This window comes from Pyrus communis, chromosome 11 (genome assembly GCF_963583255.1).
Source record: "Pyrus communis chromosome 11, drPyrComm1.1, whole genome shotgun sequence".
Classification (NCBI taxonomy): domain Eukaryota; kingdom Viridiplantae; phylum Streptophyta; class Magnoliopsida; order Rosales; family Rosaceae; genus Pyrus; species Pyrus communis.
The window spans coordinates 25,997,013-26,012,386 of record NC_084813.1 but is presented as its reverse complement, the minus strand read 5'-3'; the positions used below and the strand labels follow the sequence as shown (position 1 = coordinate 26,012,386).

The 15,374-nt window shown below is 36.8% G+C and overlaps 2 protein-coding genes and 1 pseudogene across 2 annotated transcripts; all 3 read left to right on the top strand.

Moving 5' to 3' along the window:
* Nucleotides 1-1,541: 1,541 nt before the first annotated feature.
* On the top strand, nucleotides 1,542-2,663 carry LOC137749372 (myb-related protein 315-like). Its single transcript, XM_068489467.1, has 3 exons — nucleotides 1,542-1,674; nucleotides 1,789-1,918; nucleotides 2,069-2,663. Exons 1-3 carry the CDS (start codon nucleotides 1,542-1,544, stop codon nucleotides 2,661-2,663), a joined length of 858 nt encoding a protein of 285 aa, XP_068345568.1.
* A 6,078-nt stretch (nucleotides 2,664-8,741) lies between these two features.
* LOC137708637 (peptidyl serine alpha-galactosyltransferase-like) lies at nucleotides 8,742-13,123 on the top strand. The gene is made up of 8 exons (XM_068447757.1): nucleotides 8,742-9,179; nucleotides 9,363-9,533; nucleotides 9,969-10,212; nucleotides 10,376-10,576; nucleotides 10,848-11,338; nucleotides 11,477-11,641; nucleotides 11,784-12,027; nucleotides 12,155-13,123. Exons 1-8 carry the CDS (start codon nucleotides 8,863-8,865, stop codon nucleotides 12,809-12,811), a joined length of 2,490 nt encoding a protein of 829 aa, XP_068303858.1. The 5' UTR covers nucleotides 8,742-8,862; the 3' UTR covers nucleotides 12,812-13,123.
* A 215-nt stretch (nucleotides 13,124-13,338) lies between these two features.
* LOC137709304 (uncharacterized) lies at nucleotides 13,339-14,943 on the top strand (annotated as a pseudogene).
* The last annotated feature ends 431 nt before the right edge of the window (nucleotides 14,944-15,374 follow it).

Genomic DNA, 15,374 nt, shown 5'->3' with positions numbered 1-15,374 from the left:
CTAACTTGTCAAATACGTTGGAACACATATTTCCTTCTTATAATAGCTCATTTTTTAGGAAGTTTAAAAGATTTTGCACATAAAATCATCACAAGAAAAGTATATGTGTGTTAAGCCAATTCGTAAAATATAATTGTGTCTGTACATAAAAGTAGTTTAGAATATCACGAAAAAAGGAAAAAGGAGAAAACAAAATGTGTATGAGCAGGTTAGCACATCATATTGGTAGGCTCTGTACTCAAATTATCGATCAGACATAAGTGACCTCGCTGTCTAGGAATTATGGAGATTGTTGGTTACCCCATTGTGTTTTTTTCAAATCTTTTTATTGTTTGCTCAAAACGTCTTCATGGACATGCTTATATATAATTAGCTAGCATCAATGCTTTCTGAAAAGAAAAAAAAAAGGGTAAAAAAGAAAGGAAAAAAACAAAGGTATCATTGCTCACAAACTCATCAGTGAATTTGCAGCATGCAAAGCATATATTGTAGATATAGACTCACTGGCTTGCGACCATGCATGATTTTGCTTGCTAAACAATGCTAATTTGTGCATGTATTGATAAATTTCAAATCACGGTTTGACATTATACAAAAGTTTATATCTCATTAAAATAACAAAAAAGAAAAAAAAAAGTTTATGCACACATGTGAAACCCTAACTTTTATCTGCAAAAAAGAATGAAGACGAAAAAATTTTCGGGCTAATTCAGTAATGCAACTGAGTTTACTTTCATTTTTACCAAAACTGATAATAAAAAAAATTGTGAAAGGGGAAGTGGAAATGTTAATAATGTGAGTTAGAATCGTATCTTCTAAATATGAGATGAGAGATTCGAATAAGAAACTCTTTGCTCTTTTATCGCTTATGTACTTTTTTTAGTTAAATTAATAGATATTTGACTGATCAGAACTTAACCATGTCATGTCATGTAGCCAACTTTAATTGATTCATGTTTGGAAGTATTATACTTTGATTCAATGGTGAGAGCATCTATGTCTCCCTCTCCCCTCCCTCTTTCTCTCTCTAGACTTCGTATAAACAAAAGAGTTGCCTACAACGACAAAAGTGGCCAGCCTTCAAGCAATAAGGAAACTTTCAATCTGATTATTTTTTTTGGCTTCACGATTAAAGCCAATGAGAGAGAGACTTAGGTTGTTAAAATTAAAAAATAATCATTTGAATTCAATGAAGGCGACCCACGTCTGTTTTTTTTTTTCCCCCCTCTTTAATTTTCTCACAAAGGGCTTTGTTCATGGGGTGGTGCCATTTTTATATCTAGTTAGACTGAAATGCTTTTTTCCAATTCAATCATTTATCTCCCCTCTCAAACAACAACGTTCTGATTTTTTAATGACTGAATGAACTGGCAAGGCATCTTTGCTTGGATTATAAGGCTCCCTTTTTAAGCTAGCCATCCCACTTTATTGTCCACTTAGGAATTCAGGCTTTCTCACTTTTGCGGCTCGGTTGAGTTTTGTTTGGTTTTGTTTTTGTTTCGAGGAACCTCGATTGTACTAGGGAAATTGAGTTTGCGACAATGGGAAGACAACCTTGTTGTGACAAGGTCGGACTGAAACGAGGACCATGGACTATCGAGGAAGATCACAAGCTCATGAATTTTATTCTCAACAATGGCATCCATTGCTGGAGAATGGTACCTAAACTTGCAGGTATATATATACTACTATTTAATTTGCATTTTGATCACGATCTTGTAGATTTCCATTCCCTTCATCCCTTGCTCCGTCTCGATCCTCATCAGATAATTTTGTATGGTGATCTAGGGTTGCTGAGATGTGGTAAAAGCTGTAGGTTAAGATGGATCAATTATCTAAGGCCAGACCTTAAGCGAGGTGCTTTTACTGAAGCTGAAGAGAATGAAATGATTCAACTCCATTCATGTCTTGGTAACAGGTACACAATTTGCCTACTTTTAATCCTCCATTTCCTTCTCTGAAATAATTGTGATTAGTAGTGAGCCGTTGGTCTCTGAAATCTTGATATTAATGTCATGGCATGTGTACTAACTGACAGAGATGGTGTTTCTAATATTTTTGTGTGCAGGTGGTCTAAGATTGCTTCACATTTTCCTGGTCGGACGGATAACGAAATCAAGAACCACTGGAATACCAGAATCAAGAAGAGGTTAAAGCACCTTGGCGTAGACCCTTTGACCCACAAACCAATTGAGGAAAAAGAAAGCACTGAAGAAAATAAGGAGACAATTACTCTACACACAAACATTACTTCTTCATCGTCGGAAGAAGGACTACACGAGTCACAAAGCAATGGCTTGGAGGCTAAGCTACTGCAGGATAGTTATGGAAATGAAGGGTTTCCAGAATCAGATGAGAAATTGCAGAATGAGGTTCAGTTAGCCCCGTTGGATGACACCAACGATATCTTGAAAAACTATGAAGTTTTTTGTGGTAGCTTGGATTTGGGAACATTGATGTTGAACCAAGGAATTACCAACACCAGCAGCATGTCTAATTCGTATAGTACTTCTTCGTTTTCGATCGAAGATTCTAACAACGCTTCGATTTCAATAGGGGAATCCAGGCAGGAAAATTGTCGGCAACATTGGGTTGACACAGTCGATTCCATGCTGTCATGGGATGGTTTCAATAATCTCGAGCAAGACCTTTTTTTCTTTTGATCAAAACCGCCATTGATGAACATTATTTCCCATCACTCAAGCTACAAAATTGTCGCAACATTTAAATCAGATGATATGATGATTTTGATTGAGAGTATTGCATTAATCAAATATGAAATTTCTAATTGTCTTGTGTGCTCAATGACTATGTTAATTTCATGTGTTTATCATTAATAATTTCGACCGATATTGTAATCTAAACTATATGTAGAGGGTTTGTACCTGGGTGCTGCCGTCTTAGCCAACTTTACTACGTCTATATCTGTTTATTTTAATGACGGAATGAGTAATATGTGGGAAAAATTAACCTTGCAATTGCTTATTGTTTAGGTCGTGCTAAGCCCGGAGGATTAAGTGCAGTAGCTCTCAAGCTCTTATAGTGTATGTATAGAGAGTGAAAGTTGTTATTAGCACTCGAAAAAAATCATTATACACTTCAAATATTTAAAATAGAAATAATAAAATGCATTTGAAAGAGTACAAAATAACTTTTTTAAAGTGCAATAACAACTTCATTTCATATATAAGACTTTGATGCGTGTTATTTTTTTTACTTAGTGTACGAGCGTAGAAGGATACCAAAGTAAGCCTTGTGGAACAATGTTCTAGAATCCACCAGATTTTGGGAAAAAACCAAAAGGTTTATTTGAATACGCCTTGAATAATGGTGATTAAAATAGCAGTCATAAGGCTTAAATAGACTTAACTCGACTCTTGGAAAGTTTAGGGGAGTTTTAAGGAATGTGAAAGAAGTAAATCGGATGTAAAACAGACTTTAAAATGCGGTTTTTGAAGTCTAAACGACTTCGGATGGATTTAATCCATCATATTTCCCAACAACGCAGTGAGTTTAAACTTGGATGCCGTACTCTTTTCGAGAAGCATTATGCGCCTAAACGGAGCTCGAACACTAAATCTATAACTTTATGTTATGTCCTTTTGTCTTCCTTCGGTCCATTTCATCTTCAATTCACTCGATCATGTGTTCTCCATCACTTAATTACGTGCGTGCATTGTGCGAGCAAAGTGCGCAATGAGTCGACATGGAATCTTACGGTCTCCTCCCAACGAAAAAGGATAATCATCTGAAGCCACTGCCGAAGCTATTCAGTAATATTCGTCCTGTAAAAATACAGGACGGGATGCATATATTATAATTCAGTGTATGTTCAATGCAAATTAATGTATACTAATCTGTATTTTTAATTAGTATAATAAATTAAGGAAGTTGGATAGAATACCGGTTGGCATTAGTTCATCAGCTGACCCTATTACTTAGCATAAGAGTTCGTTTGAAAGTGTTTTGAAAATAGCTAAAAGTGTTTTTAGTAAAAAAAATTTGGAACTAATCCTTAATAAAAATACAAATCAATCCTGAAAAAACATTTTAAATTCTTTTGAAATCCAAAACATTTTTTTTAAAAACACTTTCAGTCATATAAAAGCCATAGATTGACATGTATTAAGTTGGTTGTTAGGGTTCTTGATTCGATAATAAGATGGTCCACGTATGTTTGTCGTTCGTGTCATGATTCCACACATATATTTCATCAAGTCTTAGCCAAAACGACAAAGGTATTATATTTTATTAAGTCACTAGCATCATCATCTTCAATTCTCAATATAAATACAACCAAATTGACAAAATAAATAAATAAATATTTCTTTGCACCAAAATTTATAAGTATATAAGCAAAACAAGACCATAGATATATTGGTTTATGGGACCTAATATATTAGTATAAGGGTAATGCTAGGAAGACCAACAATGTAGATCAAGTTTTGTAAATTATATAACGTGATTGTTGATAATTGAATTATTACTTAAGTGTTGATTAACGTAATTACTTCTTATTGACACATCACATAATTTGTAAATTTAGTCTAAAAGATCGATCTCGAGGAGGCTGGCTGATCAGTTTCTTTATACTTGTTTTTGGCCTAGGTTTGTTTTGTTTCGTTTCTATTTTTCTAGCCAGGTGGTTCCAATTTTCATACTTAAGTAGCTATTTACATTTTAAAAGAATCAGAGTAACAATTGGAAAACTAAGTTTGTAACTAGATGTTTGGCACTTCTACGATTCCTTTTTGTTTTTCTTCTTTATAATTTTCCACTTTGTATGATACCTTGACTCAAACGAAAGTTACAGGCTACTGATTCTAACACCTTTTTAAAATACGCACTAATGAGTAGAATCGTAATGCATAGCTCAGAGTTGATGTCACAGGTTTCGACAATAGATATTTAGTATGGAATGCATATGCACAAAATTCAATAATAAGTACTAAATTTGGAGTCCATATGCCTAAAAGAGAATGCATATTTTTATTTTTAGTTTTCTCTCCCTCAATCCTTAGAATAAACTCGAGATTCTGAGCTCCTGAGTTCGAATCCTACCGTCCAATTGTAATCCATGGCTTGTAAAAAAAAAAAAAAGGAAAACTAATGAAAAGGGTTTGAAAATTTTGAGTTTTAACGATAAGGACAAAATAAAGGGTAAAGTAAATAGTATCATGATTGACTTTTTAGTGTAAAAATGTGGTTTTTCGTTAAAGTGAACAGTACCATAACTTTTTCGTTAAAATTCCAAAAAAAAAAGTCCTCATGGATAGACCAAAAGGCCTACAAATGATCAGAGCCCAATAAGCCCGTTAGGCCCGATCAGAGAGAAAAGCCCAAGCAGTGATTCAGAGTCCCAAGTCACTAATACAAGATTGTTAGTAAAAATGCAAGTAAATCTTAGCCAAAAGGTCGAGAAAGGTATTATATTTTATTAAGTCACTAGCATCATCATCTTCAATTCTCAATATAAATACAACCAAATTGACAAAATAAATAAATAAATATTTCTTTGCACCAAAATTTAATAAGTATATAAGCAAAACCAGACCATAGATATATTGGTGTATGGGACCTAATAGATTGGTATAAAGGTAATGCTAGGAAGACCAACAATGTAGATCAAGTCTCGTAAATTATACGACGTGGTTGTTGATGATTGAATTATTACTTAAGTGTTGATTAACATACTTACTTCTTATTGGCACATCACATAATTTGCAAATTTAATCTAAAATGTCGGTCTCAAGGAGGCTGGCTGATCATTTTCTTTATACTTGTTTTTGGCCTAAGTTTGTTTTGTTTCGTTTCTATTTTTCTAGCCAGGTGGTTCCAACTTTCATACTTAAGTAGCTGTTTATATTTTAAAAGAATTAGAGTAACAATTGGAAAACTAATTTTGTAACTAGACGTTTGGCACTTCAAGATTCCTTTTTGTTTTTCTTATTTATAATTTTCTACTTTGTATGATACCTTGACTCAAACGAAAGTTACAGGCTACTGATTGTAATACATTTTTAAAATACACACTAATGGGTACAAAAAAAGAATCGTAACGCATAGCTCAGAGTTGATGTCACAGGATTCGACAATGAATATTCAGTATGGAATGCATATGCTCAAACTAAATTTGGAGTGCATATGCCTAAAAGAGAATGCATATTTTTATTTTTAGTTTTCTCTCCCTCAATCCTTATAATAAACTCGAGATTCCGAGCTCCTAAGTTCGAATCCTACCGCCCAATTGTATTCCGTGGCTTGTAGAAAGAAAAAGGAAGAAAAAAAAAAAGAGAGAACTTTAACGAAAAGCTCTCAGTACTGTTCATTTTAACGAAAAATCATATTTTTACATTAAAAAGTCAATCTTGATACTATTCACTTTACTCTTTATTTTGTCTCTATCGTTAAAACTCAAAGTTTTTAAATATTTTTCAGTAGTTTTCCTAAAAAAAAAAAAATTCCTCATGGATAGACCAAAAGCCTACAAATGATCAGAGCCCAATAAGCCCGGTTAGAGAGAAAAGGCCAGACAACGTTCAGAGTCCCAAGTCACTAATACAAGATCGTGTAAGACTCACTACATAGCAGTTTGGCATGCCACGATGAGAATAAATGCGTGAGCAATGCTAGGTAGATCAAAATTGTAAACTATATGATGTGCTACAACAGAAAATAAGTACGTTAATCAACACTTAATAATCCAATCATCAATCATCAAATTATATAATTTACAAAATTTGGTCTAAATAATTGATCTCTCTAGCATTACCCAAAACACGTTCCACCTAAGTTATTCCTTTTTGTTTGTGGGAGCTCCATATGGTTTACTGACCATTCGTCATCAATTGAATACGTTTTCACTATCTTGCTAGCTCTCAAACTATCTTTGACATGGTATTCAGAATTTTCTCTGCGCCAACATGTTGATATCATAACTTAGCTGGTGTGAGTTCGAAAGATCTAATCTTGTGTTTCCACTCATCTGTCAATTGATGAAGGAGATATCAGGGCGGCGTCAAGTCGGAATCATGTCTACGGAACCTGTAGGAAACTATGGGGTATGGTACTTTTAAGCTCTGAATTTAATGACGGTTGCAAATTGTACATCGGAAGTGTTATGCGACCGTGACTGTGGAATGGTTGGGTGGATGTTTCAGGATTGTTTTCGATGACTTGCATAACACGTTAATTTGTGGGATTACTTGCATCATTTGGGAAGTAACAAGTTCAGGCTAATGAGAGATTATGTCAAAGGGGTGTGCTATCCACATACTTCTTTTTACTTCTCACACACATTTTGTCAATTTCTGTTTTTTGATATTCTTTAGTTCAGTCGAATCGACGACTGCAAATTAAGAGGATGTGCATGAAGTAAAAAAAGGTATGTGAAAAACACACCCCTATGTCAAAATGCTTAATAAGTATGGGTTCAGGCGCGATCCACCTACAAGAAAATGATTCAGGCTTTTGCTCCATTGCTCTTGAGAGAATTGAATACCAAACTAGGGGTAGTTTCGGTTCCAACCGGTTTGGTTTTTTGTCGAAACCAAAAACCAAACCATTTCATTTTACACTTCTCTCTCTCTTAATGCTAAAAGCTGCTGCAGCGTTCCACACCTCCCCGCTCTCTCTCCCTCCCTTCTGCAACTTTCAAAGATGACTTGTGGATGAAGAAATTTTTCATTGTGTCAGGAAAATGACCTGTTACACTTGTCAAAGTGGTTGGAATTTTTTTATTTTTTTTAGAAATACAATGTGGGCCATTTCAATTAGTAGAGCAGCTTACTTAAGGTCCGATTTGGGCCTTTTCAAGCCCAACTTAAATGTCATTTTCAACAAGGTCCAACTCAGTAACAATATTGAATTCTTTTTTTATGAATAATAATTAAATGAACTCTACATATGACAATCTACTGTACTGGAGAAAAGTAACCAAGTTTTTGCTCATTTATGCAGGTTTGAATAGTAAGAAAGAAACAATTCGTCGTTTTTTCCTTTTAATAATCTGCTCTTCGTTGTATTAGCATTTGATTTATTTTTCCAATTAGAAAGAGAAATAAGTATTATTTATTAAGAAAAATACTATTTTACGTGTGACTAATTATCTGATTTGATTCACAAATGAAGATATAAAAGAACATAACTCCAGTCTTCATGGCAACCAAGCTATTTTGTTCACTTCGTTCTTGCTGGATCTTCAAGCGGGTAGGTAGATTGGTTCTACAGTACCTTTAGTTCCTATTAGGAAAGCAGGGGAGGCATTCTGCTCGTGCGTGAAGTTGGCTGATCCAATACAAACGGTGTTAGTTAAAATTCAAATGTCCTTACCGATATAACCTAGCATTGGCATAGAGACGAGATTAAACACTAAAAAAAATACGTATAGTTGACGCATGCTCATTATTTAACGAAAATGTGGATAATCGAACCCCAAAATTTTCTTAATAAGTATAATGAATATGATAGCACATGTAGCAAACATTTTAGTATCATCCTAGTGAGTGTCACGCAATATCCATAAAAATGAACTTTACATCCAAAAAATAAAGTTAAAAGCTACGTTATGTCATAATCTGTGTCAAAAAAGGAAAGAAATTTCGTATTTTTAAATTAAAAGTTAAATTAATCCATCACTTACTAACCAAAACCAATAATTTGGTTGAATAATATTTCCAATTAATTCAATGACTATTAAAATCCCATGTCGCACCAAATCTGTCAGTTACGTGTTCCCGGAGAGTGTACATGAACAACGCCAAAGCTCAGATTTTGACTTTCGACTGCATGATCTATCCGTCCATGAAAGTTCAGATCTCTTTCCTCGTACCCTTTTGAAATCGGAACTCCAATTGAGCTGCAATGGCCGGATTCTTGGTCTTGGTGGCGGCGGCGTTGGTGGGTCTGTGCATTGATGGCAGTTGGGTGGCGGAGGCGGGTCGGGAGGCTCCGGGAACGACGGCGAGGAGGGTGCACACGCTGTTCTCGGTGGAGTGCCAGAACTACTTCGACTGGCAGACTGTCGGGTTGATGCACAGCTACCGGAAAGCCCGGCAACCTGGCCCGATTACCCGGCTCCTCAGCTGCACCGACGACGAGAAGAAGAAGTACAAAGGGATGCATTTGGCTCCCACTTTTGAGGTTCCTTCCATGAGCAGGCACCCAAAAACTGGCGACTGGTGAGCTCATTAAAAAAAAAAAAATGATTTTGTTTCTTAATTTGATATAAAGTTTGGATTTTGAATTCTGGGTTGGATTTAAATTTTCATTTAATATGATTGGTTTGGTTTAAATGGAAGGACCTTGCTTTTATTAATGCAGAAAATATTGATTAAATTTTAATTAAGATGCTAACTTTGCAGGTACCCTGCAATTAACAAACCAGCTGGAGTTGTGCACTGGCTTAAGCACAGTAAGGAGGCTGAGAATGTTGATTGGGTTGTGATTCTGGATGCTGACATGATTATCCGCGGGCCGATTGTTCCTTGGGAACTTGGTGCTGAGAAAGGCAAGCCGGTTGCTGCATATTATGGGTATATTACTGCTACGCCTTTTTTCCTTTCATGTATATTATACTGGATTTTAGCTGAGAACACATTGTATCAGACAAGAACATTGTGAATGCCATGTGAATTCCCTATGATCGGTCGTACCTTGAGTACGTTTATGCAGGCAACCTATGTTAGTTTGGAATGAGCGGCTATTTAAGTAGAGTTGTAGTTTGTACCTGACACGGTGACACCATTTGGTGGTCGAAGTGAGAGATATTCTATGTTATTGGTCAATCACTCATAGGAGAAGAACAAGATCTTGTCAACTTCATAAAATGCAGAGATTTCTTTTCTGGCATTTGAAATAATAACTTTATGGATCTTTTCTTTTGATGGGTTTATGAACAGAAAATACATTTTGCATTTGTAGGGACTGTGGCTATCAGCATATATTCGTATAATGAATTTCTCCTTCAGGTACTTGGTTGGATGCGATAATCTGCTTGCTCGACTGCACACAAAGCACCCTGAACTCTGTGATAAAGTTGGTGGGCTTTTGGCCATGCATATAGATGATCTTCGAGCATTGGCACCCGTGTGGCTTTCGAAAACAGAAGAAGTGCGGGAAGATAGAGCTCACTGGACAACTAATATAACTGGTGACATCTATGGGAAAGGATGGATTAGTGAGATGTATGGATATTCTTTTGGTGCAGCAGAGGTAAGCTTCTTTTCTTGTTTTCTCCCTTAAATTAATATATCCTTTAGTAAACTATAATGTTGGATGTTTTACAAACTTTCAATCCTTTACATTTGAGCGTCTTCTCTCAGTGTGTGCGTGTTTTCTTGTTAATTGGTATTGGTTTCCTTATTCCCCTTTTCAGGTAGGCCTTCAGCACAAAATAAATAATAACTTGATGATCTACCCAGGCTATACTCCACAAGAGGGTGTTGTGCCTATTCTTCTTCACTACGGCTTGTCATTTAGTGTAGGGAATTGGTCTTTTAGAAAATTAGATCACCACGAGGACGCTATTGTTTATGACTGTGGCCGACTCTTTCCAGAGCCTCCATATCCAAAAGAGGTATGTGATAACTTTTCTTATTCAAGAGAAGCCTGTACATTTTTTTGTTTTGGTAAATACCTGCACATTTACTTTATGGTGTATGTCTGCATATATTATCCCACTGCTAAAACGCAATTGCTTAGATAGGGCATACTTGGAAATACTGAATGGAATGCTCATTTGGGTTTTGTTATGAACCTGTATGTAAATATTTTTTTTTCGAAACATCAAAATTCTGTACAACGGAAGATCATGTTCAAGGTCTTGAATTTATTTTTTCTTTATCCAGGTAAATATGATGGAACCTGATAAAAATAAAAGGCGGGCTCTTATGTTGAATTTAGAGTGCATTAACACTTTAAATCAGGGTCTTTTACTACAACATGCAGCAAATGGTTGCCCAAAGCCAAAGTGGACAAAATACACGAGCTTTCTGAAAAGCAATACTTTTGCTGAACTGACTCGGCCAAAACAGCTGACTGCTGCTACTTTACGATTTGAGGAGCCAGTACATGTAGTACAGGAAGTGCAGCAGGAGGTTGTCGATGAACCTGGAAAACCATATCCAAAAATCCACACCCTTTTTTCTACAGAATGCACCCCTTACTTTGATTGGCAGACTGTAGGACTTGTCCACAGTTTTCACCTGAGTGGCCAGCCTGGAAATATCACACGATTACTCAGCTGTACGGATGAAGACTTGAAGCAATATGCTGGGCATGATCTGGCTCCCACCCATTATGTTCCTTCCATGAGCCGACATCCATTAACGGGTGATTGGTAAATCTTTTTCTTCAAGTGTGTTCTTTCCTTCTTATAGTTTATTCTTGGTGGTGGTTTTATGTTAATTTCAGCATCGACATCCTATCTCCCAATCTTTAAGAGAAGCATTGATCATTCTTTTGTTCTATCTACCAGGTATCCAGCAATTAACAAACCAGCTGCAGTCCTTCATTGGCTCAATCATGCAAATACGGATGCAGAATACATAGTGATTCTTGATGCTGATATGATCTTGAGGGGTCCAATTACCCCATGGGAATTCAAAGCAGCACGTGGCCGACCAGTTTCGACTCCCTATGGGTAAGCAATCTGATTGTTTATTCTTACTTATTATTTTATGGTTGGTAGCTCAGGACCCAAAATGTAATTAGGGGTCCATATTTCTAGTTTTTAGTTGTATAATCCATACGAGGACTAATTTTTCCTAATCTGTATATGGTAGCTATCTTATCGGCTGTGACAATGAGCTTGCAAAACTCCATACTCGACATCCTGAAGCCTGTGACAAGGTTGGGGGTGTCATCATCATGCATATAGATGATCTTAGAAAGTTTGCTCTACTGTGGTTGCACAAAACCGAGGAAGTCCGAGCAGACACAGCTCATTATGTCACAAATATCACTGGAGATATATATGCATCTGGTTGGATCAGTGAGATGTATGGTTACTCATTCGGGGCAGCAGAGGTAAATTGTTCTGCTGTGTAAAAAAAGTGCTTCAGTATTTACCCTGAGCATCATCAACATTATTTAGGAAAGTGTTTCGGTGCTGTTATGTGATAATGATTCTATTTGCCTCTGTTTTTCCATGCAGTTGAAACTACGGCATCAAATAAGCAGCGAGATACTGATATACCCGGGGTATGCTCCTGCACCAGGCATCAAATACAGAGTATTCCACTACGGTTTGGAATTCAAGGTTGGAAACTGGAGCTTTGATAAAGCAAACTGGAGGAATGTTGATGTGGTTAACAAGTGCTGGGCCCAGTTTCCAGACCCACCCGGCCCTTCAACACTCGACCGGACAGACAATAACAAACTGCAGACAGATCTGCTTAGCCTAGAATGCATTAAGACACTAAATGAAGCGTTACACGTGCATCACAAGAGAAGGAACTGTCCAGATCCAAACTCAGATGCAGCAGAGGAAGTTGTAGTATCAAGGAAACTCGGTAAGTTGGATGGAAGTTTTGGTCTAGGAAGCAACCGTGTCCAAACGAATCATTCCAAGGAGATTCCAGAACCTACATTGACTGATGGGATGTTTAGTTCTGTGAGGTTCTTGGTTATTGCTCTATGGGCATTCTGTGGCTTGGGCTTCTTAACGATCGCGTGGGTGCTGTTTTCAGGTCGTAAAGGGAAAGGTAAAAGAGGTAAAAGTTATAGAATTAAGAGAAGAAATTCTGGTACAGGATTTATGGATATTAGCAGCCGTGATAGGCATTTACGTGGAGTTGAAGTACCTCTATGACATTCTCTTGTGAGGTAAATTCAAAAACTCCATCAAAAGTTGAGACTGAGTTTGCCTTTGCCACGAGTAATGTAGTGACCAAACTCGTCCATACGGCATTACATTTGCTAAGACAGGCAAGTTTCAGTTTTGAAGAAAACAGGTCGTTGTCGCAACAATTCTTACGAAATGCTAGTTTAGGGTTTTGTTTAAGAGGAAGAGGAGAGGCTGTGTGGTAATTTCCATTTTTTATATCACTTTGTATTTTACTCGTATTCTTTCCCATATGAAATCGTATACGCATATTTGGTTGCTGATTTCGCATCGTGTTTCTTTCCTTCTGTGCATAAGTTCTGTCTTCTTTTCGTATTTGAATCGTACACATGCACTTGAAGTTCTGAATTTGATTCCTCCATCCTCAATATCGATTTTACAAAAAAGAAACGCACATTTAGTTATGCTATTCATGTTATATTGTAAGATTGTTAAGATTCATGCAAATGCGTTTTCCTCCGTATCCTCCAACCATAATGTCATTGGCTCCATAAATGTCACATGTTATTGATCCTTGACGAATAAAGAGAGAGATTAGAGAGGACGGGCTAAATTATTTATTAAACGGTGAAATCTCTTCTAAGAAAGGGTTTGAGAAAGCCCGTCTCCTCGGCCCAATTTGCTTGGATAAGAATCCTAACCAAACTCAATTGCTTGGAAGCCAAGTTAAGGTCTATCATGCTTCTAGGGTTCTACCATTACAATTACATTCAAAGCAAGCACTAAAGAACTGAGCAGCCAAAAGGGTCCTATCTAGTGCGTAGGCTCTCTCTCTCTTTAATTTACTCGTATAATTTGATTTTGAATTGGATAACTATACATGTTTTAGAAGAAGGAGAGAAGGGGAAGTGACACCAACCAATTCAAAATGGCACCGCAGGAGATGAACGAGGACTTCGATGGCAGGACCTGGAGATGAAGAATAAGAAGAAGCGCCTCAAGGTCAAGGACATCCCCAAGAACGGCGACGAGGTTCAAGGTAATTCCCTCTTTAATTTATCCGTACTTCCGTTATGAAATTTTGTAAATTCCATTAAAGTAGTTCTTTAGGTTGTTTTTGGATTGGGATTGATTGCAATGGCTACGGTTAGTTGTGGAGGGATGTTGACAGACACCACCTTTGGATATCATGGAGAATACTGTACCTCGCCTCAACTTACTTGATCGGATTCACTTAAGCGTCCTCTGCAAGTACTGGAGTTGGATTGCTATGCGAAGGGACATCCGCAGTACTGCTCCGCTATTTCCCTGGTTAGTTCTCGCTCAACGTAGTTCCAACTCCTTAGAGTTCTCCATCTGAGGGTAAAGTTATCAGGATAGGTTTGCCTAAGCGAATTCGAGGGCGGTTTCATAGTTCCTCCAAAGGTTGGTTGATTATGGTAAAGGGAAAATCCATATTTCTACTCAACCCTATTTCAGGATAGTGCAATTTATACGTATTGTTTTTGTCCAACATCCAAGGAGTCTCCTTTATCCCTATTGTTTTCGTCATGTGGCATGCTATACGTATTGGTCAAAAACGATGAGATTGAGAGTGGAGGTGTTGTAAGTTGCGCGTTACGCTTCAGAGATGGTGATGAGGTGCAAATGAAGTTGGTTTATGACAAAAAAAGGAAAAATCACGGGAAAATTCATTCCGAGAGCGCGGGATCGCAATGCCTTTGTGGAGGTCATCATCGAGGACAAGTCATATTTAATAGAATCAACAACCAGCAATGAAGTCTTGCTGATTCATCATGTTTAAAAATCATGAGGTGACTGATTATCGCTGCATTACAAGGACTCTTGATTTCTTAGTTTACAAGATTGATCCGGAGAACGACGAAAGGTTTGTCGAGGTACAGAGTTTGGGGAACCAAATATTATTTGTATCAAGCCGAGGTTGCTCCTTGTCCTTTCCAGCGGGTAATTCCAAAGGGTTGAAAACGAATTGCATTCATTTTGTAGAGTTAGAAGTAAGGCAAAGCTTGTTTGGTCTTGACCATCCTTTTGGTACTGGTACAAGCCGCGTCTTCTACTTAGATGGTCGGAAATTTGAAAATTCGGTAAATTCAGAAATCTGGGGACTGAGTTGGTGGAGTCCAGCAAGTTTATGGTAGCTTACAGTTCCTCCTTTCTGTTTCAGTAGTGCATGTGGTAGTATTAGTACTTTTTTCTCTTCATTTGCAAAGAGTTACATTATTGCAACAATTGCAATAGTTAGTCTGATGTTCTTCTTAATTTTTTTATGTTCCAGTGGATTGGTGATCCAAAAGGATATCTTTATTGGTTTATAATATTTTACCAGACTACTATGATGACTTGTTATGTTATAAGATTGTTGATATTCGCCCAAACAAGTCTGCATGTCACTATCAATAAAGAGAAAGAAGAGAGACTGAAATAAATAACGAGTTACATTTTCATAACCATTTTATTAATTCTTTTAGTTTTCATATGATTCATATTACCTCTCACGCCGTTTTTAATTTTTATGCATTAATCTTCTTCCATTCAATTGATCCGACAACCTGAAATTGAGAGGGATGTG